Source organism: Nannobrachium achirus, assembly GCF_963921795.1.
Source record: "Nannobrachium achirus genome assembly, chromosome: 18".
NCBI lineage: Eukaryota > Metazoa > Chordata > Actinopteri > Myctophiformes > Myctophidae > Nannobrachium > Nannobrachium achirus.
The window spans coordinates 50,285,373-50,310,530 of NC_137825.1; the positions used below are offsets into that span (position 1 = coordinate 50,285,373).

Genomic DNA, 25,158 nt, shown 5'->3' on the forward strand with positions numbered 1-25,158 from the left:
TCGTCGCTGTAGGACGGAAACCTCGTATCTCCAAGTTTCAAATTTGTACTTTTTTTTTTTTTTTCGCAAAGGGTGTAGGGAGCCATTCCTTTCTAATGAACAGTGGTGGGGAAAGTACAAAGACATCTTTACTTAAGTACTGCAATGTAGAACTACTCGGCTACAAGTAGAAGTTCGGAATTAAACATGTACTTCAGTAAGAGTACAAAAGTATTGGTATCAAAATGTACTTAATACTTAAAGTACCAAAGCACTCATCATGCAAAATGTCCCATATCACAAGTTTTCCAATGAATAAAATGTAGGAAAAAAAAGAAAGAAAATGAAAATAGCAGATCTACAAGCTCACAATGCGTCGCGTTGCGACGCATTGTGAGCTTGAAGATCGTCTATTTTCAAATGGCCGAAATGTACATATGTCCGAAATGTATATAGGGTCGAAGTGATTTGTAATTATAATCAAAATCTACAAAGTGACAAGTAACTAAAATGACTCTTTTGAACGGCTCTTTGAAAGAAACGGATCCCAGAGATCCGGCTCACTTAAGAGAGCCATAAATCCCATCTCTACTGGCTGAAACGCGACCGTGGTTTTCCCGGTGAACCTAAGCGCAACGGTGGGGGCGCGGGAGTGTGGGGAACGTAAAGTCAAAGCTGGCGTGGGTAACACACCACCACTGACTATATTGCCGATGATGGAGAGGTTATAGGTAGCTTTATGTATTGAGAGGCACTCTTGCCGATTTCGTAAGAGACTCGTCGCCAATTGCAAGATATTTAAAAGTTATTTGGGGCCATGAACCCCTTCTTCCCACTACTAATAAGGATTTATATTGTCTGTTTTATTGGTTTTTTTTTAAACTTTGTTTATTTGATTTTCAAATGCAGCATTTAGGGCAATTGTCTGTGTTATTGTTTACAACAACCACAATTATTCACATGTGGCAAGATCGTGGTTCTACTAGTTTTACTAGTAGGCTAGTGTAGGCTTAGAAGCCTTTTCAGAAGTTCATGTAATGTTTTCCACATAATGATTTCCTTTATCCTCAACTAATCTTGCGCTAATGCACACAAATGTTTTCACCAGGTTTTAAAGCCTAGTAGGTTTTTCAGAAGTTAATTGAATGTTTTCCCTTTAATGATTTCCTTTATCGTCATCTTGCGCTAATGCACGCAACTGTTTTTGCCAGGTTTTAAGGCCTAGAAGGCTTTTCAGAAGTTCATTTAATGTTTTCCATTTAATGATTTCCTTTATCGTCAACTTGCGCTAATGCCAGGTTTTAATGTCTTATTTTAGTTGTTTCTCATAAGCTCGCGACCCTCCTTGCCCATCGGCCCCCACCGTTGCGCTTAGGTTCACCGGGAAAACCGCGGTCGCGGCTGAAACATCATCTCACACACGCACACGCACACGCACACACACACACACACACACACACACACACACACACACACACACACACACACACACACACACACACACACACGCACCGCTGATAAACATTTAGCACACAGTATCAGTCACACGCCCAGTCCCTTTTTTGACATCGCTCCTTTTCCTCCTTGTGCGTAAAGCAGGGTTCCCCAATTAGTTTTCCCCAAGGACCAAATTATGTCTAGGGTACCAAGCCGAGGGCCACAACATTGCAGGGGGCGACGGTGGCGTTCCCGCTACTCCAGCGACAGTTTTCGCCGTTGTCGGGTGAAAATCGTGTATGTCGAAAACCGTTCGTTTTGAATTTATCATTTTAAAAATGGTTTAAACTAGTGAAAACAGCCGATCTACAAGCACACAACGCCTCGCGGTGCGAGGCGTTGTGTGCTTGTAGATCTGCTGTTTTCACTACTTTTGTGCGACGGCCTCGTATGATTTGTGAAAGAACGTACACATTTGGAGATAAGAGATTTCCACCCGACAACGACGATATGCTAGTGTTGTTGCTGCTCTTATTCCACCATTATTACTGGGGTTGGTGTGGGCCAGACAGTAGCCCCCCGCGGGCCGCAAATGGCCCGCGGGCCGCTTATTGGGGAACCCTGGCGTAAAGTCTCTCTGCTGCTCTGCTACTCGTCCTTCTTGGCCCGGGGCCGGCGCGCCTCCTGCTGCTGCTTGCCGGGTTGTTTTTGGTCTGGAGACATTAGTTGTGCGAGGTCCAACAGGGCCTTCTGGATCTGAGCACCGAACTTGTGGGCGCCCTTCAGGGGACACACAGAGAAGACGGAGATCGAAAGAGGGAAATATTTTGTATGGGACAAAATGACACACACACACGCGCACGGACGCACGCACGCACACACACACACACACACACACACACACAGGGGCGTCACAGGGGTAGGAAAGTGGGACTGAGTTACTGGGGCCCAAGGTGGAGGGGCCCTAATAACTTTATCTATTGAAAAATAGCAGATATACAAGCTCACAGCGCGGCACCGAGTGCCGCGCTGCAAGCTTGTAGATCTGCTATTTTTGAAAAGTTGTGAAAATGTGTGAAAATCTTTGAATATATGTATTTTTTAAGCGAACATTTCTAACTCAAATTTTGCTTCTAATAAACCACCTTGGTGCCACCCAGTCCGTTGGGTTGTACTTACCGTGTCTGGACAGGAATGCTTGCAGGAGATGTGGAAGTTAATCATCTTTTCTCCCACAATGATGTAAGACACCCCATAGCCGTCGTCTGCCACCTATAGCAGAGACACAGACATCACTTAACCTCCGTGACTCAATCACTACCTCCAGAGACAGAACCGTTGCTACGGGAGAGTGTTTTCTGCTGGTGATTCAGTCCGAGTGTATCAAAGGGTGCGTTCGTAAATGCGCCCCGTTTGTGGTTAGGGTTAGGGGTTATGGTCAGGTTTAGGCATAGTTTTACTGGGGTTAAGGTTAGGGTTAGGGTTAGGCATAGTTTTACTGAGGTTAGGGTTAGGATTAGGTTTAGGCACTCACTACACTGAGCACACATCCGGTGTGCATTTCCGAACGCACCCTTTGATACACTCGGACTGAAACACCAGCAGAAAACACCATCCCCCGTTGCTACGTGCATTTTAACCCATTTAGGCCTAGAATTCACCCTTTGTCAAGTCCCGCCTGTTGTCCTGCCCCTCTTCGCACCCATTGGTTGCTGTGTCTTGGTGGGACAAAAGTCCCTTATCTCCATCCACTACCATTGAAATTCAGTTGCTTCTTATTGTTATTCTGTGTATTCAATTCTCATTTTAAACTTGGTTTCAGTAAAAAGGAGCAGTATAGTGACTGGGCATGTTTTTAAATGTTTTTATTTCTCCAAAAATTATGTTTTAGCTAATTCAACATAACAAAAAGGTGGAACCAGGGCGGGACAAGGTAGCAGGGCCGCAGCGTGTCTGATCAGCGCTCTAGGCGAGCTCTCTCGAATGCGCCTCTCTCCACTCGCGTGCGCGCGCTTTTTGAGGGTTTCACCGTGATTTTAGTCGCTTTTGGGCCGGTTTTGGGCCGGTTTGGGGCTGGTTTGGGTCCACTCCCTCCATTTTGGCGCCCCCTCTGCGCCCCCTCTAGGATGGCGCTCTAGGCGGCCGCCTATACCGCCTATATCTAAAAACAGCCCTGCAAGGTAGCCTGCTAGTTGGTCAGTCAGGGACCAATCAGAAGGGGTGACCAAGTCCCACCCCATGGTTGGGCCCCTCTTCGCGCCCATTGCTGTTTCTTGGTTGGACAAAAGATCCTTTCTCTCCATCCACTACCATTGAAATAATGTGTTTTTCAGTTGCTTCGTATTGATGTTCTGTGTATACAATTCTTATTTTAAACTTGATGTCACTAAAAAGGAACATCTAGGAACAAGATAAGCAGGAAATGACACTCATGATTGATTTGACTTGATTCCAGTCGGCAGATTCGTCGCACTCTGTGGCAAATTCACACCGGAAGTTTGGTGAATGACATTAGAGTCTATGAGAGCCGGCTGGACCAGCTCACAAACAAAAACTATTTATGAACGACTGAGACCTTTGTCATAATCGGTTCAGGAATATAAAAGAAGACATATCACAGGTATTTTTACAATCACTTGCTTTTCGATGTGCACAGCACATCATTTGATTGAGGGATCTAAACAGTGGCAGGTATAGTGTCTGTCTCGGAGCTGGTGGAGATCGAGTCTTGCGAGTTAGTTCAGAAACATACTTTGTGCCCTTTAGATATCTCTATAAAGTTATACAGCGTACACACCGAAAAGCAACACAGCAGAAAACAATGTGTGACATGTTTTCTTTTATATTCCCGAGCCGAGTATTTTATAAAGGTCTCTATCGTTCAGAGTTTTTTTTTTTTTTTTTTTCATTGAGCTGTCCAGCCGGCTGTCATAGACTCTAATGCACCGAACTTCCGGTGTGAATTTGCCACCCAGTGAGATGAATCTGCCGGGCAAGGATTGCGGGGTAGAGAAAATTACATTGTGGTGACTCTTCCTGTTCATCTTGTTCCTAGAAGTTGAGAGGGAGGCGATTATTCCTACCGTAGGAGACGGTGTTACATATAAATTAGAAGGCGCGGCTTGTGATTGGCTGGAGCGGAGGTCTGGAGCGCTCGGCTGTGGTCGCTTGGACCGCGCGGGTGTGAATGTTAACCTCTATGCCTAAACCTAATCCAAAAAGCTATGCCTAACTCTAACCCTAACCTTAACCGTCCTCAGTAAAACTATGCCTCTAACCCTAACCCTAACCTCAGTAAAACTATGCCTAAACCTAACCCTAACCTCGGCGCGCGTGAACGGAAAAGAAGCGCTCCTTCAACCACCGTCTCCTACGTTTGGAATAATAGCGAGAGGGAGGCACTTACTGGGCCAAAGCCTCCCCCACAGGAGATGTACTCTGGGTGGTTGACCAGGTCAAACAGCTCCACCTGCTGGACGGGAGTCTGGCTGGTGGACAGCCTCCACGGTTCCGACAGTACCTGACGTACAACACACACACACACACACACACACACACACACACACACACACACACACACACACACACACACACACACACACACACACACACACACACACACACACACACACACACACACACACACACACACACACACACACACAGGAAGTCTAAGAATTAACTTATTGTAGCTTTGTCAGTACAGGGTAGGCCCTGGAATTATTTATACTAGCTTGTAGATCTGCTATTTTTGTAAAGTGAACATTTGTAACTCAAATATTTGCTTCTGAGGGGGTCCCCTGACACATAATATTTTGAGACGGGGGTCGGTGGCCAAATACATATAATTTTAATATAATTCTAGGCGTCCTTGACATGAAAAGGTTTTGAGGCACACTGACATAGAAAACATGCGTTTTTCAAAAACCTTCGAAGGACTTAGGAGACATATATATAGAATCGGGTCAAAAATATTCAAAGACAAATGTCCAAGATTTTTCGAAAATAACTCGGTGCAGCGCTGTGAGCTTGTAGATCTGCTATTTCCAATAATGTCCTGATACCGATACCAGAATCGGTACTCACCCCGATACCGGCCTATTTTGCTTTACTCGTACTCGTCCGATATTGCTCACGGCAGCGTTTTATTTTTATTTTTCATAAATATGTTGGTAACAACATATCAAAAGTCCTAAGACACAAGTTTTGTGTGTGTTAGTTCAACTAATGAACAGTGTTTTCACCTTCTCTCACTCTAGGCATGACAACATAAAGCATTTTATTTTGGAGAGCCACACACTATTTAAGCACTTGTACAGAAACTTAACTTACAGTATCGGTATTCGGTATCGGCAAGTACTCAAATTAAGTACTCGTACTTGTACTTGGTCAGCAAAAAAGTGGTATCATGATAATAATGGTTAAAGTAATAATGCGTAATAATAATGCGTTACCTGTCTTAAAGGAGTAGTTCACCCCCCAAATGACTTTTTTTCTATTGATTACTCATGCCTTGAAGACTTGAGTTCAATAATATATTTCGTTTTTGTCGCATTCTTACGACAAAACTTTTGTTAGAGTACATTTACCCCCATTGATTCTGGATGGGGACCCAAATGCATTTGGGTCGCCATCCGGAACGAATGGGGGTAAATTTATTGTTTTCAAATGTTTGTCTTAGGAATGCAACAAAAAACTAAATATCCTTGAACTAAAGTCTCCATGGTATGAGTAGGCTAATCAATGGGAAAAAAGTCATTTTGGGGGTGAACTACTAATTAATGGCTTAAACTTAAAGCAAAGTGTATTGGGATCATTCTTTTAAATTAACAACTTGAACCCTCACATCCCTATTCTGAGGAGAACTTTAACCAAAAATAGCAGATCTACAAGCTCTCAACGCCTCTTGCTGCGAGGCGTTGATAGCTTGTAGATCGGCTGGTACATAGTGAAGTACATAGTACTAGTACATAGTACTAGTACATAGTGAAAGGTCAAGTTTTCAAAATATCGACAATTTAAGTGGTTAAATGTCTGAAAATACACATTAACATGAATCCAACATAGACTGATGACAGCGCTGTCAAACAAGTCTATGAAAATCGTCTTTGAAATCGATGAAAATATGCATCACACATTTATACAACATGCAGTGGGGGTCCCTGCTTCATCTCTCTCTCAGCTAAGGGGTCCTTGGCCTGAAAACGTTGAAGACCCCTGGGGTTAAAGAAAAAATGACTGACATGAATACAAATAACACCTCTTTCAAGAAGGGAGACTCGACGCCGAGGTATTTGGAGACCACGTAGAGGCAGAAGAGGTGCCTGTCGATGCCGGCTCCGGTCATGGCCATGCGGTACAGGTTCTGGTGCTTCTCTGCTGCAGCGCAGAGCAAATGCCTGCACACGTCTGCCCCCTGGTGAAGAAAGGCGAGAGTTGCATTAGGAAACCATGGTTCTTATCACAAACGCCATGCTTTTGAAGCTTTCACACTTGCGCCAAAAAAAAGCACGTTTACTTGAAAATAACTGGCTCAAATTGTGTGTAATGGTTTGTTTGTCTTTTTGCTTGTTTATTTCACTTACAAGACATTTTTTAATTGTTGTAAAAGATTTAGAAAATGTGAAGGAGATGCCTAAAAACCCTCCGGGGGCTTGAGAAGCGGCATTTTCCGGGAATATTTAACAATCAAAAGGTAAAATTACATCAGAGTAGAATATACGTAAGTATCCTTAACAAATAAAACATTAGTAGACATGTCATACAATGTCATACAAAATCATATCGAAACAATAAACAGTCAAAGACACACAAAAAAGTATTATTATAAGTAGGGATGCACCGATATGGAAATTCTGGCCGATACCGATATCCAATATAATTAATCTGTGTTATGGCCGATAACCGATTATTACCGATATGTCGGCCAAAAAAAGCACGTTTTGGCCATTATGAAAAACTATAATAAACAAAAATTATTTTGCCAATTATGAAAAATAAATGGAACCGGGTATCTGCAGGCCTAGGCAAGTCCGATTTTAAGACCAATTTATCATTAACAAAAAGGCACACAAGGACAACAATATCAAAGATAGATTTAGGGGAAATTATGTACCCATGTTTAATGATTAGGGGTGTAACGATACATTTTAATAGCGATTCGATACATATCACGATACATGGTTGACGATACGATACATGGTCAATATTGGTTCATTCATGGTGATACGATACGATTTGATTCAATGATTTAAAATCGATATAGTAACTATTTAGCAAAGAATGTGAAAGGTGTGGATTATCTGCCAAATACAAAAAAAAAAGTATATTGACAAACCTGCACCTTGACATGAACCCAGAGATTACACACATGTATCGATAGACCAGTGTAGTTATATGGAAAGTAAAAGTAATTAAACCCCTCCTTTAAAAAATGTCTTCTTAAAAATGCTAAATACAATGCACAAGTAGGTAATATCGATACAATCGATTCTTTACACTGCCGATTCTATACGATACAAATTCAAACCATACGATTCGATTTTCTGTTCATTTCGATATACTTCGATTTTTTAAGTCAAAAACGATATTTGGATGCAGTTACTATATTGTTACACCCTATTAATGATTAAACATGGGTTCCTTATTGATCCCACTATAAATCATTTTCTATTGTTGGTAGTTGTTGGCTAATTTGGCAAAGATTTGTGTTAAAATGTACATTTAGCCTATTAATAAACTTTAAGGCATTAGACTTTACAAATGTTTTTTTCAAGCAGACAGAAGGCAAAAATTAAAAATAAAAATCTGAAGTTGCTTTAAGATATTATTACATAGAAATGTTTGAGAACCACTACTCTTGACAATATTCAACAAGAAAGTTTGAATGACCTGCCTTAGTTGGCTATTTTGACTCATTATTTTCATAGTTTTTGGCTGCCAAGCTTGCCATCTCAAAGAGGAAGGGAACAAGGAAACGCACTGTGCAGAGACATGCACTCACGTCTATGCCTGCGCGCTCGCTCTCTCTCTCTCTCTCTCTCTCTCTCTCTCTCTCTCTCTCTCTCTCTCTCTCTCCACTCTGAGAATCAGCGCATGCATGCACTGCACAGCTGGACACAGAAGCAATCAATACAAGCCTATACTAACCACCCCTCTGACCGTTCTACTGTAAATACCATGAATTCTTTATTTTGTTTTCCGACTGTCTTATGATGAGATTTTCTTCATAGTTCTGTGTTTTATTTGTCTGTAAAAAGGCTACCCCAATTGAAACATTCCCAAAAGCTTTCTTGTGGTGTTTATGCTTTTAGTTGACCTTGTACCAGTGAACTGGCACACTGTCATGTACAATCAATCAATTAGTATATTTTATAAGGCTCCCTCATTATATCACGATATATACGATATCTCTGAAAGGGCATATCGTAGAGACATTGTATCGTCTCAACAAGATTTATCACCATATCGCTAAAATACCCCTACCATGTTGTTGCAAAAAGTCATTCATTTCTTTGTGCCGGTTGATCTCAAGCTATATAATGAGACACACAATCAATTGATTGTGAACTCATGGTGTCACTGACCTCTCCTGCCTCCAGTGCTCTGACGAAGGCACAGCTCTCGTTGCTGCAGGAGCGAACAGTCTCGGTTCGGCCCTCCCTGAACAGCCGGGTCATGGAGGCCTCGTAGGTCAGGCAGAACATCCCTCTGTCCTGTAGGGACACAGAAACACAGACAGGGGCGTCACAAGGGGGGTGGGGAGGGGGAGTGGGACTGAGTTACTAGGGCACAAGGTGGAGGGGCCTTCATTATTTTATACTTTAGCTATTTTTTTTAAAGTCGTGAAAATGTGTGCAAATCTTTGTAACTCAAATTTTTGCTTCTGGGGGGTCCCTGGAACTAAATATTTTGAGATGGGGGTCCGTGGCCAAATACATATCATTTTGGGGGGCCTTCACATGAAAAGGTTTGAGCACCACTGACATAGAAACATAGGTTTTTTCAAAAAAAAAACCTTAGAAGGATTTGAAATATTAAGACTTTTACAAATTTTCAAGATCTTTTAAAAATAGCAGATCTACAAGCTCGCAGCCGTGCTGTGAGCTTGTATATCTGCTATTGTTCAACAGTTAAAGTACCCAGGGCCCAGAATTTGGTGTGACACCCCTATACAGAACTCCGACTGAGACCCATGTTGTAGGGGTGGGGAAATGGAAAAATACAATATCACGGTTATTTTTCAAGTTACTTAACAGTACAACCACCTACAAGGTAAAAAAAAAAACTAAAGGAAAAAGGAGTAACAGACCATTTAGACCTCAAAGTGGGGTCCAAGGACTCTCTGGGTTCCTTTTGGGAGGTTTAAATTTGGCCTTTACAAGAATGTAACTCTGACAGTATACAAATGAAACCAAATGGACCCTTACGGGTCCATTTAGTTGTCTCCACCAGCCGAAGGCTGAGGGAGAGTATGTTTTCCCCTCCGTCCGTCCGTCCGTCCGTCCGTGCGTCCGTCCGTCCGTGCGTCCGTGCGTCCTCGCAGTTTGTGAGCAGCTAATCTCAGTCACCGTTGGCCCGATCGCTGCCAAACTGAGCACACACACTCCCTGGATGCCAATCTAGAACCTCTGCCCCACATTTTTCAAATCAGCCTCATGGTGGTGCTATAACAGGCAGATTTGTGTGGCCTGGTTGTTACCAGCTAATCTCCGGCGCCGTTGGCCCGATCGCTGCCAAACTGAGCACACACACTCCCTGGATGCTAATTCAGAACCTCTGCCCCACATTTTTTAAATCAGCCTCATGGTGGCGCTATAACAGGCCGATTTGTGTGGCCTGGTGGAGACCTGTGCTCGGAAGAGCACTGCTTCTAGTTTCATTTGTATCAGTGTGTGCCTGGGTAGCTCAGTCGGTAGAGCTCTCGCCTTTGTACCGCAGGGTCATGGGTTCGATTCCGGGCACCGCCAACTCAGCGTATGAGTAGCACGGCTTGGCAAGTCGTGCAGCAAGTACTGGGAGCTGTGTGTGGCGCTCCACCTCAGCAGTCCATCTCCCAGGGGTCTAGCGCATTGTAACGGGGACAGACTCCCGCGTGTTACCGGCTGATACCGATAATAAGCCACTCCCGACCCACTTGTAGAGTTAACGTTGGTTAACTGTTGTTAATTGTATCGTCTTAACGATATTTATCACTATATCGCCCACCCCTACCATGTCGTTGCAAAAAGTCATTCATTTCTTTGTGCCGGTTGCTCTCAACTTTTTTTTGAGCACCACTGACATAGAAACATGTTTTCTTTTCTTTTTTTTTTTCAAAAAACCTTTTATTTTAAAATATTAAGACTTGCACAAATGTTCAAGATTTTTCAAAAATAGCAGATCTACAAGCTCGCAGCCGCGCTGTGAGCTTGTATATCTGCTATTGTTCAACAGTTAAAGTACCCAGGGCCCAGAATTTGGTGTGACACCCCTAGATACAGAACTCCGACAGGAAGGACTGAGACCCATGTCGTAGGGGTGGGGAAATGGAAAAATACAATATTACGGTTATTTTTCAAGTTACTTAACAGTACAACCACCTACAAGGTAACAAAAACTAAAGACAAAAGGAGTAACAGACCATTTAGACCAGTGGTCCTTAAAGTGGGGTCCAGGGACTCTCTGGGTTCCTTTTGGGAGGTCTAAATTTGGCCCTTACAAGAATGTAACTCTGACAGTATACAAATGAAACCAAATGGACCCGTAAAATGGACCCGTAAGGGTCCATTTGGTTTCATTTGTATACTGTCAGAGTTATGGGGAGACCTTGACTAATGTTTGAACCACTGATTTAGACCAAAATGCAGGTTTAAATGGATTCTGAAATGAATGAACAATTCAACACTTTATAAAAAAATATTTGGCAGTCCGGGAGCCGTGGGGGTGAACGTGGATTCGCCTGTAAAAGTTTTTTTCTCAACTGATTCTTGTAGCTTGGGGTCACCTCTTAAGGATTCAAGATGATGACCAGTGATATCCATTGAGCATTTTTTATTATTAACCCCTTAATGCCTGAAACACAAGAAATCCACCCAGGAGGAAAATACCCAGAAAAAGATTTTTTTTCTGGGTATTTAAGGAGGATCTGAGGGGTCTAACTAGGGGTTTGTCATGATGCTGAATCCATTGCAGGCATTTGTTTTGCACAAAAAACATTCCGTGGGCTAGAAATGGCCTCAGAAAACAATACACGTATGGGTGAGTATTCATGTTAGTCGGAGGCCTTAGGGTTTTTTTTCTCGCGCTAATCAGTCTAAAAGTGCAAAATTTTGCACAGATGTAGCTCAGGGCATGCTCTAATGATTTAGCTAGGGCGCCCGAGTCTGCGACATTCGGGGTCGCCACAGCGGCCAAATCAAGTTGGGCTCCCATCGACTTTAGTGATGAAAAGTGATGAGTCTGGTTTTTCTGCAGGTTGTGGACAATGACACTGTACTACATGTGAAGATTCTAAAAGGAAGGAAGTGAATCTGATTTCTGCCTTCCAGCCCTGAAAGCCCACAGCCCTCAAAGCCCACAAATAAGACTGCAGCTCCAGAAGAGGAGCATAACCAAAGGGCTCCTCAATTTACAAAGAACACATCTGAAAAACTTGTGGATTTGTGATAAATACTCCTTTAAGACAGGTAACACATTATTACACATTATTACTTTAATTATTATTATTATTATTATTTGATGCTTTAGTGCCGCGCTGCGAGCTTGTATATCTGCTATTTTTGAAAAAGTCATGAAAATGTGTGTAAATCTTTGTAACTCAAATTTTTGCTTCTGGGGGGTCCATGGAACTAAATATTTTGAGATGGGGGTCCGTGGCCAAATACATATCATTTTGGGGGTCCTTCACATGAAAAGGTTTGAGCACCACTGACATAGAAACAAAGGATTTGAAATATTAAGACTTGCACAAATTTTCTGTCAGAGTTAAGGGGAGACCTTGACTAATGTTTGAACCACTGATTTAGACCAAAATGCAGGTATAAATGGATTCTGAAATGAATGAACAATTCAACGATTTATAAAAAAAGATTTTTTTATAAGGCTCCCTCCCACATTGTATCACAATATATACAATATCTCTGAAAAGGAATATCGTGGAGACATTGTATCGTCTCAACGATATTTATCACTATATCGCCTACCCCTACCATGTCGTTGCAAAAAAGTCATTCATTTCTTTGTGCCGGTTGCTCTCAACTTGAGACACACAGCGGTCGTTTGACAAGGACTACTGTAACCTAGGACAACTGTTACCTACTGTAACTTAACTGGAACAATAGTTGTACTGACTCTGACCTCTAGTTTACTGTAGTCTGTAGACTGAAGGCATGGGCTACTGTCAGAAGTCCTGAAGCAGACAGTCGTGGTTATCGTGGTGGTGACTTGCGACCAGGCTTGTCACGATTATGACATTTTACATGGCGATTAATTGTCACTCAAACAATTGCGATTAATGATTTAATTGTGTTTTTGTCGTTGACAATTACATTTCTGTTTGGCTTGTAGGCTTAATGGCAGATATGAAACATAACCTGAATATACAAAGAAATGACTGACATATATGACAACTTTATACATAAAAAAGAACATTGACAGTGGAAATTAGCTGATCTACATGCTCACAGCGGGTCGCATTGCGACGTGTTTTGAGCTTGTAGATCTGCTATTTCCACTATTTTTGAAAATGTCAGAAAATATACAAAAACAATTCAACATGGAAACGATTCAGTGTTATGGTGCGAGTAAACCCTGGGAGAGAGTGTGTTGTTACTGTGGTTTTATGGTTGTTTGAATTCTAGTTTATACTGTAAAATAAGAGTTAATCAATGAATTAATCAAAATAAATCGCATGTGCAATATTTTATTCCAGACAAAACAATATATAATTATATCAATGAAAGGGTTGGGGAAACGACACATCTGCTGCTGGCTATGTGGCCCGTACCCGGGGAAACTTCTGAGTAACTTGTGGTTTTGTGATACACTGTTGTTCTTCCTGCAGTCTTACTGCAGGAAGAACAACAGTGTATCTCAAAACCACAAGTTACTCATTTGTGTCGTTGAGTAACTTGTGGTTTTGTGATACACTGTTGTTCTTGCAGTAAGACTGCAGGAAGGGGTACACATTGCCATTCCTAAAAGTGCCATTCCTACCCACTGCCATTCCTACCCACTGCCATTCCTACTGCCATCCCTAACCCTAACCCTAACCCTAACCCAAACCCTAACCCTAACCCTAACCCTAACCCCTAACCCCTAACCCAAACCCTAACCCTAACCCAAACCCTAACCCTAACCCTAACCAGGCTTGTCAACTCTCCTGGATTTCCCAGGAGTCTCCTGGATTTTGAACCCCTCTCCTGGGAGTCTCCTGGATTGGCAAATCTCCTGGATTTCTCCTGGATTTTGTATCAAACTCCCAAAATTCACCAGAACACAGGAAATGACATCTACTATTAGAGGTGGGGGCAATGCATGCAAGAAAGATCATACAGATTGCTTCAGTCATCAAATCTGTACACCAACATTTGGCATTTTAAGGCTGAAATTGTACCCATGCTAGTAAAGCAAGCCTGATAAAAGTATCAAACATGCACAAAATTCACCAGAACACAGGAGATTAAATCTACTATGTTAAAAATGTTCTGGGGGAGGACCCGCTTTAGGGGTGGGGGCAATGCATGCAAGATCATATAGATATTCACTTAAGTAATGACTTACAGATGAGACATCATTAAAGATGTCTTACTTTGCTTCTGTCATCAGATCTATACACCTACATTTGGCATATTAGGCTGAAATTGTACACATGCTAGTAAAGTAAGCCTGATAAATGTATCAAACATGCACAAAATTCAACAGAACACAGGACAATATATCTAATACGTTTTGGGGAGAGGACCCCCCAGACCCCGTTTGGAGAGTTCCGCGCACCCCCCAAAAATAGATCTCCTGGATTCTGACAGTCCAATGTTGACAACCCTGACCCTAACCCTAACCCTAACCCTAACCTCAGTAGGAATGGCAGTGGGTAGGAATGGCACTTTTAGGGGGGGATCTTTTTATTTTTTTCAGGAGGCACCAGGCCAGTTTTTGCACTAGTAAAGCGCAATCAAGCGCTGTGCTGCACTGGCTGTAGCTGGCCTGAGGCTAGGGGTATTTCTTTTTTCCTTTTTTTTTTTTTTTTTTTTTTTTTGGGGGGGGGTGGGGGGCGGCGCGGCGCAGTCCACCGGGAATCGTCCCCCTACTCCCTACTGTCAATCCGGGCCTGTTTACATTGCAGGACTATACTGTGCGTGACCAGTTTAAAAGTCACATCTGAAAAACTTTTGTAATAACTGTTGCATTGTTGTTACATTGCAGGCCTATACTGTGTGAGCAGCTCCACAACGGCAGGACCAAAAGGGCTTCTCATTATACAATCATGAAGGAAGCGATTGAATCATATGCCAAGGACCTTTTGGCTGGTGGTGTCTCAGCTGCCATCTGTAAGTCCGCCGTCGCCCCCATCGAGAGAGTGAAGCTTCTCCTTCAGGTCCAGCATGTCAGGAAGCAGATCGCAGCAGATAAGCAGTACAAGGGGATCATAGATTGCTTGGTCCGCATCCACAAGGAGCAGGGCTTCCTCTCCTTCTGGAGAGGTAACCTAGTCAATGTCAACAGATACTTCCCCACTCAGATTCTCAACTTCGCCTTCAATGACATGTACAAGAAGATCCTCCTTGATGGTGTTGACGAGAAGACCGGGTTCTTGAGATATTTCGCCGGCAACCTGGCAATTGGTGGCGCGGCTGGAGCCACAACCATGGGTTTCGTCTACCCACTTGACGTTGCCAGAACCCGTCTGACCGTCGATGCTGCCAAGGCCGGCGCCAGCAGAGAGTTCAACGGTCTGGTAGACTTCCTGGTGAAGATCTTCAAGTCAGACGGTCCTAGAGGCCTCTACCCGGCCTTCAGCCTCTACGAGGGCTTTGGCGTGTCTATGCAGGGCATCACTATCTACAGGGCCTCCTACTTTGGTTTGTACAACACAATCAAGGGTATGGTTCCGGAAAGCAAGAAAAATAACATCTTGGTCAGCTGGGCAATCGCCCAGCCTGTGACCGCCGTCGCCGGCCTGTTGTCCTACCCCTTCGATACTGTTCGTAGGCGCATGATGATGCAGTCTGGGTGCAAAGGACCTGACATCATGTACACAGGGACCCTTGACTGCTGGCGAAAGATTGCATGTGACGAGGGTCTCAAGGCTTTCTACAAGGGAGGCTTGTCCAATGTTTTCCGAGGCATGGGTGGTGCTTTTGTCCTGGTGTTATACGACGAGATGAAGAAAGTTGTACTTGAAAACATTTAAATTATTTGGCGACCCCCTCAATTCGCTCTGTTTTGGACCATTGCACAAAGATGGATAATGATGAAAAAGGTTCACTTTGCGAAACGGGACATGTTGGACATACTACATATCCGTTACTTCAGTGGAGACGAAATGGAAAGCCCTCCTACCAGTTAACAGCCAACATAAATCTGTGTTCTTAAAATAAAATTCCACAAAAAATAGATCTGTTGAGGTACTGTACATTAGAGAAAGATGCCTGGAACAGAGCAGAAAGCCGCATGAGACGATGAAGAAGTTGCCAGCACTCAAGGAATCTCCTTTTTAAAAGTTTTATTTACCTCACTGGTCAATGGAAAACGTACGTGTGTGTTAATTTTTTTTTCAGGCTTTTTAGTACCTCTGGTCAAAAATAGGCCAAAATTGTCAAATACGTAATAGAGGCCAACATTGTGAAAATAGCAGATCTACATGCTCACAAGTCGCAACACCTCTGGCATTGTGAGCATGTAGATATGCTAAGGAACAGTCAAACTAATGTAATGCCTCCTACAATTCTGTCAGGCCTAAAGGCCTGTGGTATTATTATTATGATGGGTATTCTGATTATTGGGATTAATGAGTTATTGAAGACTGCTGGCTGCCAACCACCTGTGATGTCCCCAACGTTTTGGGTGGGCGGAGAGGGAGGGTTTTCTTTTGTGTTTGGATTTGGACTTGGTTGAAACCCTTCGGAAAGGTTATTTGAATTCAGTTGAGTACTTTTCGTTTCCTTTTCTGTAGCTTATTATTATTTTGTTTCTTTTGCTTTGTTTGGGTCACTACTATTGCTTGGGTCACTACTATTGCTTGCTACTACTACTACTATTGACTACTCCTCCTCATTCTAACTGATATCAAAGAACTGTAGTATGATATATATTATTCTAGATATGAGATAATACCACCTGACTCTATATATATATATTCATACGCATCTATTTTTGATACAGAGTTTTGATATTATATAAAGAAAAGAGAAGTTTTGTACCACACCTGCCGATTGTAATAAATCTTTTGTATTTTTGCAACTTGGTTTCCGTGTGATAATATGTATTGACCTGGTCCCTGGACCACCTTTTGCGGGTCATTACAAATTCCAAGTGCTTGTCAGGGTGGGGGTCCACAGTTAAAATATTATTATTTTGGGGGTCGCAGCCTGAAAAGGTTGAGAACCACTAACCTAAGATATGTCCTGATATAGACGGATAGAGCAACATTATTCCATCCTAGTCAAGTCACCATCACCTGTTCTCTTATTTGTTCTCCCCCAGGCCCTCACACACATGTAAAGAATGTTTGAGTATAAATTCCAGATAATACAATATATTATTATTATTATTATAGGAATAGGTGTACACGAGCAGCAGTTTCTATGGCCGGTGTTCACGGCCAAATTCCGTGTCCCACTGTGCGGCCTGTGGGGGCGTGAGAAATAAGGGGGCAGACTCTACATGCCCAACTTGCCTATCTCGCGCGCGTTGACACCACTTGTTCAACAAACAAAAAAGTAACAGTACTCTTACTCCGAGTAGGATTTTTCAGTACTCTTTCCACCTCTACTGTGTGTGTGTGTGCGTGCGTGCGTGTCTCACCCTGAAGTAAGCCAACTGGAGAGCCAGCTGAATGAAGGCGTCGGGGCTGATCCTACACCTCTTGATCCTTCCCTTGCCAAAGTCCCGGAAGGAGAAGACGTGAAAGTCCACATCGTCCGCCAGCGCCTGGGCCACCGCCAGAGACCGGGAGACCTGCTCCTGACACTGGGATGGACACACGGACACACACGCACGCACACGCGCACGCACACAATTACGTTGTGACCTTTTTGGCTGAATTGATTTGAAAATGTAAAAAAACAAATTAATTAAATGAAGGAATGGAGCGCCCACCTCTGGGGAAATGTCCCAGTTGAGCTTCTGTGGTCGTAGTAAAGAAGGATCCACCTCTCCTTTACAGTGGCCCTCCTCATTGTACCCCAGCTGGAAACTGTCTGTGGCCAGAACATACTGGGAAAGGAAAAGAGAAGCTTAATCAATAGTCTTCTTTCATATTAGCCCTTCACAATTATTACACCAAACGGTCAAAACACAATTATTTGAGAAGATCGCAAATTGTTTTGCAAAATCGTCTACTACCTTTTTTTAAAGTATAAATTGTTAAATCATTTCTTGTATCCTCACTATCTTGACAAACAGGTTCAGTAGATCAGCACAGGTGCAATGTATTATTGTTAATTATGGCAGCAGCTGCACATTTTTTTCTAGTGTTGCAGTCAGTTGTTTACTTGTGCCTTCAGTAAAATAATACTATGCACTGATAGTAAATACACATCATCATGCCTGTTGCTAAGGTATGGCAACATGACCGGTGTCTTGCGAGCGTGCAAGACACCAGTCATGTTGCCATACCTTAGCTTTTTGCTGAACTGACGCCATTGGTCACTAACCTCCCATAGGTGAGCAACGACCGGCGCGTCGGCCCACGAATGTTCTGCGTTCAGGCCGTTCTTCCCGTTCTTGTAGATCACAACTGAGAAGGACTTGTCGAACCACCTGTGTGACACCGAAACAAACCAGTTAATTGGCTGAGCCCACATAGGAGAAATGTCCACATCTCTATTTTATTACATAATTGTTACTAGTCTATGCAAAAGATAATGTACAGTGACCCCTTCAGATTGAAGCGGGACTCTCTGCTTTGTGTGCGCTCGATATACATCAGTAGGGATGGAGATCGAAACAAGGGCCTGCTACAAACATGTATTGAGTACCCGGCATCAATAAGCTTTGGGCTTATCAGGCTTGTTATTGAGCATAGCGGCCCATGACGTCATGTTTGAACAATCAAGACGCGATCAAGAGCTCACAGCACGGCACCTAGTGCCGCGCTGTGAGCTAGTATATCTGCTATTTTTGAAGCGGAGTGGTTTGTCTGTCACGTACATGTTTTTTTGAGGATTCCCATAGATTCTCAAGGAGTGGCTTTGTGTGTCCTGTACATGTCCAGTGCATGCAGCTTCACATGCTAATTTGGCCCTCCAGACAAAATCATTCAGAATTCATAAAAATATAGATCTAAAGCACATGGAATATAGATCTAGAACACAGAATGTATAGATCTAGAACACAGAATGTATAGATCTAGAACACAGAATGTATAGATCTAGAACACAGAATGTATAGATCTAGAACACAGAATGTATAGATCTAGAACACAGAATGTATAGATCTAGAACACAGAATGTATAGATCTAGAACACAGATTTCACAGCTCTAGAACACATAGAATAAAAATTCACCGCTTCAACCGAGGTTTGATTATTACATTTTTTAATAGTTAAAGCATAAAATAATTCTAGGCCTAAATGGGTTTTAATAAGCTTTTCACCAAACCCCGGCTCGGTACCTGTCGTAACATTTCCCGTGGAGCAGGGACTTGGCGTAGCGGTCTAGACTGGCCGCCGGGTCCTCTCCCATCATGCCTTGCTCGTCGTCATCCAGGGTCACAAAGAAGGCGGCTCTCTCGATGCAGTCCAGCGAGCGCTTGTTCACCCCGCTGCTGAAGTACTCCTTCCTGGCCTTGGCCCATGGAACTCTGGGAAATGAACCAGAAGAGAAACCATTACTGCCACCAGGCATGTGCATACATAGCAATCAAATGGGGCTTGAACCCCTGATGTTTTATCTGTCTCTAAAGAGTGCCCTCTCCAGACCATGAATGGAGTTTTTACTATGGTGAAAGAAATGCAAATGCCCCCCTTCCCATGCCATACCTGAAGGCAGCATTCAAGAGAATTGCCTTGTCCAAACTCCTTACGGGTCCATTTGGTTTCATTTGTATTTGTATACTGTCAGGCGAGACCTTGACATTGTAAAGTTTGAGAACCACTGATTTAGACCAAAATGCAGATTTAAATGGATTCTACAATGCATCTCTGAATTGACATTTCAACAGGATTTTTTATAAGGCTCCCTCATTGTATCAAGATATATAATATCTCTGAAAAGGCATATGGTGGAGACATTGTATCGTAGAACAGAACGGCGTGGACAACATGTACCGTACCTGTCTCCGGCGGTCAGGGCACCCAGCTTCTCCTCCCCGGCGGCAGGGGGCGAGTCGTCGTCCAGGATCTTCTGGATCTGGGATTCGATCTCCCGGGGGGACAGGAGCCGCCCCGCGTGGTACACCCACAGCCGGAAGTAGCGTCCTCGGTGGTACACGGCCACGTACTCGCTGTCCTGCCAGTGCTGCACCGTGTCTTCACGCCGAGAGAGAGAGACAGAAAGAAAGGTCTAGCGTGATTTAGGGATGGGACGGTATGAAAATGTCACATCACGGTTATCGTGACAAAAACTAGACTATTACTTTTCGGGATTCAAATTAAAAAGTATGCGCCAAGTTCTGAGCTTGTAGATCTGCTATTTGTGCTACTTTTGTGAGACACTGTAGTATGACGAAGTAGGGCATTAATTTAAAAACAAAAAAACAAGAGAAAAAAAAGAAAGAAAGATAGAAAGAAAAAACGTGGGCATAGTCAGAGCAAAGTGATTATCACAAGTCAACTGCCTGAGATTTTGCTAAAAAAGTTAAAAAGTACTGTAAAGGAGCCAAAAGCTAGTCTGGTGGCCAACTAGCCATAAAACTAGTGGTTTGAGGGACTATCGTGGAATAGAAATATCACAGGTTTGATACCTGCAAAAACAACCAATGTGTCCATTAATAGTAACCACTGCCATATTACTCAGGATGAAATTGTCAACTAAATGCAACTTGCACACAAATGTGTATAGCCAACACAATCCAGGCCCCTGTATACAGTAGGTCCACAGTACTAGATGCTGGCAGAGATATTCCTCTGCTTCATGACTGGCTTCTTTCAGCTGAACTCAATTTAACTTCAATTGTCATAATAGGTCTGAGGAATCTTAAGTGCTGGTTTGACCATACATGAATGCAAGAACATGCAGCAGTGAGCAAATAGTATAGACCGATATTGGGCTTCCACTTTTTCTCTTCCCTCCCATGGTGTGCAATGCATGCACGCACAGTGTAATACCTACGTATATCAGAGGCACTCGTCTGGGCCTCAAAAACACACACAGGAAACCACTTCTTCTCTACAGGCAGCCACGGCAACCACGGCTTCTCTACAGGCAGCGCCGTGGGCCAAACCACAGACACAGATACATCTACCATCCAACCGCAACCGCGTAGTGAGAGCAAAATGTGCAAAAAGTGTCCCGAGTTCGGGACGAGAGTGATCACCGCAGCTCAGATACAGAGAAAAGACAGAAAGAAAAAGAGCTCATGTCAAGGAAGACCATGCAAAAAAGGTATATACTGTACAATTTGTTGAAACTAACAAGTTGGTTTTGCAATTTAGTAGTTAGTTACTTGGTTAACTTTTCCAAAATAATGGCGCTACTTAGTTACATTGAAGGCCTATATTTCCCTGTTCTTTCGGTTGCCAGAAAGGAAAAAAGAATCCATCTGACGCATTTGCGCTGTTTCCCGATAAAGGAGCTTGTCTCTGTCGGCGGAGACGTGCACGCAAGGTCGCACCCGAGTGTTACACGGAAATCGGTGACCGATGCCTTGCAATCTAGTCTACCGTATTCAATGGGTCACCACTTTTGTGGGTCGCACACGAGTGACGGTATTACTAGCCGTGTTTACATTCATTTGTCGCACAATGTGTGAGTTTGCCTTGTAAAAGTTAACGCTGTAACGTAACAAGTGACTTTTAAAAGTAACGTTACCCAACACTGGAGAGAGGGTATATGGGTAAGCACTAGGGTTGCAACGGTATGAGATTTTTAACACCGAAAATATCGTCCGTGTCAACACCGCGGTTATCGGTAACGGTGACATTATAAATCCACAACTAGTCTCCTGGAACGTGCCCTGTGAGTGGGGACAAGACATCATGCAGTCTGATGGGCTGTGCCTCGCCCCGTGGATGATCCGTTGATTCTGAATCTGTTCTCGACACTCCCACACAAGGAACAGCTCCCGGCCTCCCACGATTGAGAACCGAATCCCATCGTTCATTTAAAAGAGCTGTTCAAAAGGAGCGGAATCGTTGGCGAATGTCACATTTCTACTGCGCTCCTCGGGGCAGAGCAGAGCAGCGGATGCGTTTTCTTTTTATTTAACGTGTTATCGGTGTGCAAGTAAAGTACTCTGTGTTGTGCTCGCTCACCGGTAACACCGGTAACACCCTAGTAAGCACTACTACACTGAAAGCAAACTCCACCTGCCCGAAAGAATATTTAACCCAATTTCCAGGACTATATAACAACTAGTAAGACACCTGAGGGTGGAATGCGACCTCAGGGTGACATGCGACCTCACCCTAAAGGGCGAGGTCGCGCCAATTCTTGACCATCTGGCCAACCACAGCGTTTCTCTGACGATTCTAGTTGTTGTCATTCTGGGGGGAGTTTGTTCATGTTTTGTGAGGGTATCAACCCTAGGAGACACGGGGAGAACATGCAAACTCCACACAGAAAGGCCCTATCGCCAACCCCACCTAGGGTGTGAGCGATAGGGCCTAAACATGGAGATGTGGAGAACACTATATATGTAGATAGTCCAGTCCATCATGTCATATGGGACTACCGTCATAGACAGTAGCCATTGTTAGGCCGGAGTCAATGGCTGTCTGTCTGACTGTCTGTACAGGAAGTGATGTCACATGACATACTTTTTATGCCCATATATGAGTCATTCTGTACTACATCTCCATGTTTAGGCCAAACAGGTTCGCTCCATTTCTCCATGTATAGGTCCAAATGCCCAACGTCGAGCTTGACAAGGAGGATACCGCACATTGTACCTCATCCACCCTTTCTTCTCTCTCCTTTTGGTATCTTTATCCTCCTCCTCTTTTTTTTCTTTTTTATTCTTCCCTTTTTTTTACAGCCGCCCCCATATTTACTTTAGAAAATATATATTAAATTCTAAGAACGTTTCGAGTACCAGTTTGATACAAGAGCGAATAAGCGCTACACTTCTGGAATCCTGTGCGTCGACCGCACAGGATTCCAGAAGGGACCCGGCACCCTGACGAGCACTAACAGTTGAGGAATTGTGTAGGCCTATAACACGTTTATATTGTGAAAATAGCAGATCTACTATTGTAGATCGGCTATTTTCACAATTTCTGCCTCTAATATTTGACAATTTGGCCGATGTTTAATTTGTCATTTCAGAGGTATTAACAAAATCAATAACCAGACAATGCATAGCTATTTTTTTCCAGGACCTTCCAGGACCCTTGATCAATTCCAAAACTTTTCCAGTACTGGAAAATATTTTTCAAATTTCAAAATATTTCCAGGAATTTCATGACCGTGGGAACCCTGTGTCTTGCTCAGGGACACTTCCACGCATTGCTGGCCTGGCCTGGAATCAGGCGAGCTAGCCATGTGATCCGGTTTAGAGGTATTGATCCCAGGAAATAGCATTTGTCTAAAGCTAAATAATTATTGTCACCATTTAGCATTTGGTTAGTACAGGTGGAGCAGTGGTGTATGGCATCTGATCCTGACTTCAGATGTGCACGGAGCATGTTGGACATGTCCTAAACGGTTACACCCCGCCAGTCCGACATGTCTCCTTTCTGACATGTCTCCTTTCCGACACTAACCCTATCTCTAACCCTTACCCTAAACTTAAAGGACAACTTTGTTTTTTTACAACAAGGGTTCATATTTTAGATTGTAATTAGAGAAAAGAAAAAGTGAGTGTTAAAATGTTTTCATTTGCTTCGTTCTATTGTTTTATCGCGTTTACCGTGCTAAAATGTGGGGCATGCGTATGCATGGGGGCATGCGTACAAGTGGCTAAATATGTCTTTTTAGACACAATAAGCCAGCAGTTTCTGTATTGATATTTACAGTAACACTTCTAGCCCCCATAAGTCACATCCAACCACGAAAGGTTGCGTTGTATCTTGGGAATGGGCTTATTCTGTGTAAAATTACATATTTAGCCACTTGTACGCATGCCCCCAACCACTGAAATAAGAATCTCTAAAACAATAGAAAGAAGTAAATAAAATAATTTTAACACTCATATTTTATATTCTTTAATTACAATCTAAAATATGAACCCTTGTTGTAAAAAACTAAAGTTGTCCTTTAACCTCTATGGAAGTGTCGCCACAAACTTCTCCACGTGTCGTGCGGGTCTGATCTGAAATCAGGATTTGGGGGAGGCTAGTCAGGACTGGAGGCGGGCGGGGAAACGTAAATAATACCTGTCAGCGTTCCGGGGATTCGACACGAGTCGAACATCCGCTCACACTGATAGGAGCAGCAAGGAACCGAAGGCCTCAACAACCACTGAGCGACAGAGACAGAGGGACCGGTAAAACAAAAAAAATGGGAAGGGAACCAAGAGAAGGGAAAAGAATGGAGGCGAGAGAGAGAGAGGAACACATGACCGGGTTCCCACACATTTTTACCAATTAATTTCCAAAACTTTTCCAAAACTTCTCCAGAATATTTAACCCAATTTCCAGGACTATATAACAATAAATCAGTTCCATAACAGGTCGCTTACTCCTATGCGCAATGCCCAAAGACAGGTAGTGTATGCCAGTGGTTCTCAACCTTTTCAGGCCGTGACCCCCGAAATAATCATATTTTAACTGGGGACCCCGGCACCCTGACGAGCACTAAGAGTTGAGGAATTTTGTATAACACGGTTCTATTGTGAAAATAACAGATCTACCTGCTCACAACGCCTCGCGTTGCGAGGCGTTGTGAGCATGTAGATCTGCTATTTTCACAATTTCTGCCTCTAATATTTGACAATTTGGACCATGTTTAATTTGTCATTTCAGAGGTATTAACAAAATCAATAACCAAAGACAATGCATAGCTATTTTTTCCAGGACCTTCCAGGACCCTTGATGAATTTTTTTTTTTTTTTTTTTTTTCAAATTTCAAAATATTTCCAGGAATTTTATGACTGTGGGAACCCTGCCATGAAGACAGAAACAAAGGGAGTGGTGGGATATAACACACAGGTGACTAACAGGTCATTTTGACCGATTTTGAGATCGCAAAGTGCAATAACTCTCCCCGTGAAGGTCTCAGAAATGTCCCCTTCCATGACTTTTCCTAAATACGCAAGACATATGTTCTCGTTTTTTTTCCCCCTTCTGAAACGTTTCCCAAGTATGAAATAATATACCATTATACCACTCTGACTGTTAGTTATCGGTCATAAAGACAGGTCTCACCCATTCCTCCCCCTCCCAGAAGCAAGGAGAGAACTCCACACCTTTTGCGCTCCCCATTTGAGAGGTCAATTGAAAT

The 25,158-nt window shown here is 43.1% G+C and overlaps 2 protein-coding genes across 2 annotated transcripts in view; one reads left to right on the plus strand and one right to left on the minus strand.

Annotated features, from left to right (window-relative positions):
- Positions 1 to 1,847: 1,847 nt before the first annotated feature.
- LOC308303306 (carnitine O-palmitoyltransferase 1, liver isoform-like) overlaps positions 1,848 to 25,158 on the minus strand; it is a 77,344-nt gene continuing 54,033 nt past the window's right edge. The window contains exons 10-19 of the mRNA XM_080747651.1: positions 19,892 to 20,087; positions 19,232 to 19,420; positions 18,273 to 18,378; positions 17,716 to 17,832; positions 17,422 to 17,586; positions 9,003 to 9,131; positions 6,677 to 6,832; positions 4,823 to 4,936; positions 2,596 to 2,688; positions 1,848 to 2,196 (exon numbers count right to left, since the gene is read on the minus strand). Coding sequence (XP_080603777.1) covers positions 2,065 to 2,196; positions 2,596 to 2,688; positions 4,823 to 4,936; positions 6,677 to 6,832; positions 9,003 to 9,131; positions 17,422 to 17,586; positions 17,716 to 17,832; positions 18,273 to 18,378; positions 19,232 to 19,420; positions 19,892 to 20,087 — 1,397 coding nt within the window. The 3' untranslated portion in view covers positions 1,848 to 2,064. The remainder of the gene's footprint in view (positions 2,197 to 2,595; positions 2,689 to 4,822; positions 4,937 to 6,676; positions 6,833 to 9,002; positions 9,132 to 17,421; positions 17,587 to 17,715; positions 17,833 to 18,272; positions 18,379 to 19,231; positions 19,421 to 19,891; positions 20,088 to 25,158) is intronic.
- On the plus strand, positions 14,882 to 15,808 carry LOC308303816 (ADP/ATP translocase 2-like; the record flags this gene model as incomplete). Its single annotated transcript, XM_080748315.1, has 1 exon — positions 14,882 to 15,808. The coding sequence occupies one exon, from the start codon at positions 14,882 to 14,884 to the stop codon at positions 15,806 to 15,808; it is 927 nt and encodes a 308-aa protein (XP_080604441.1).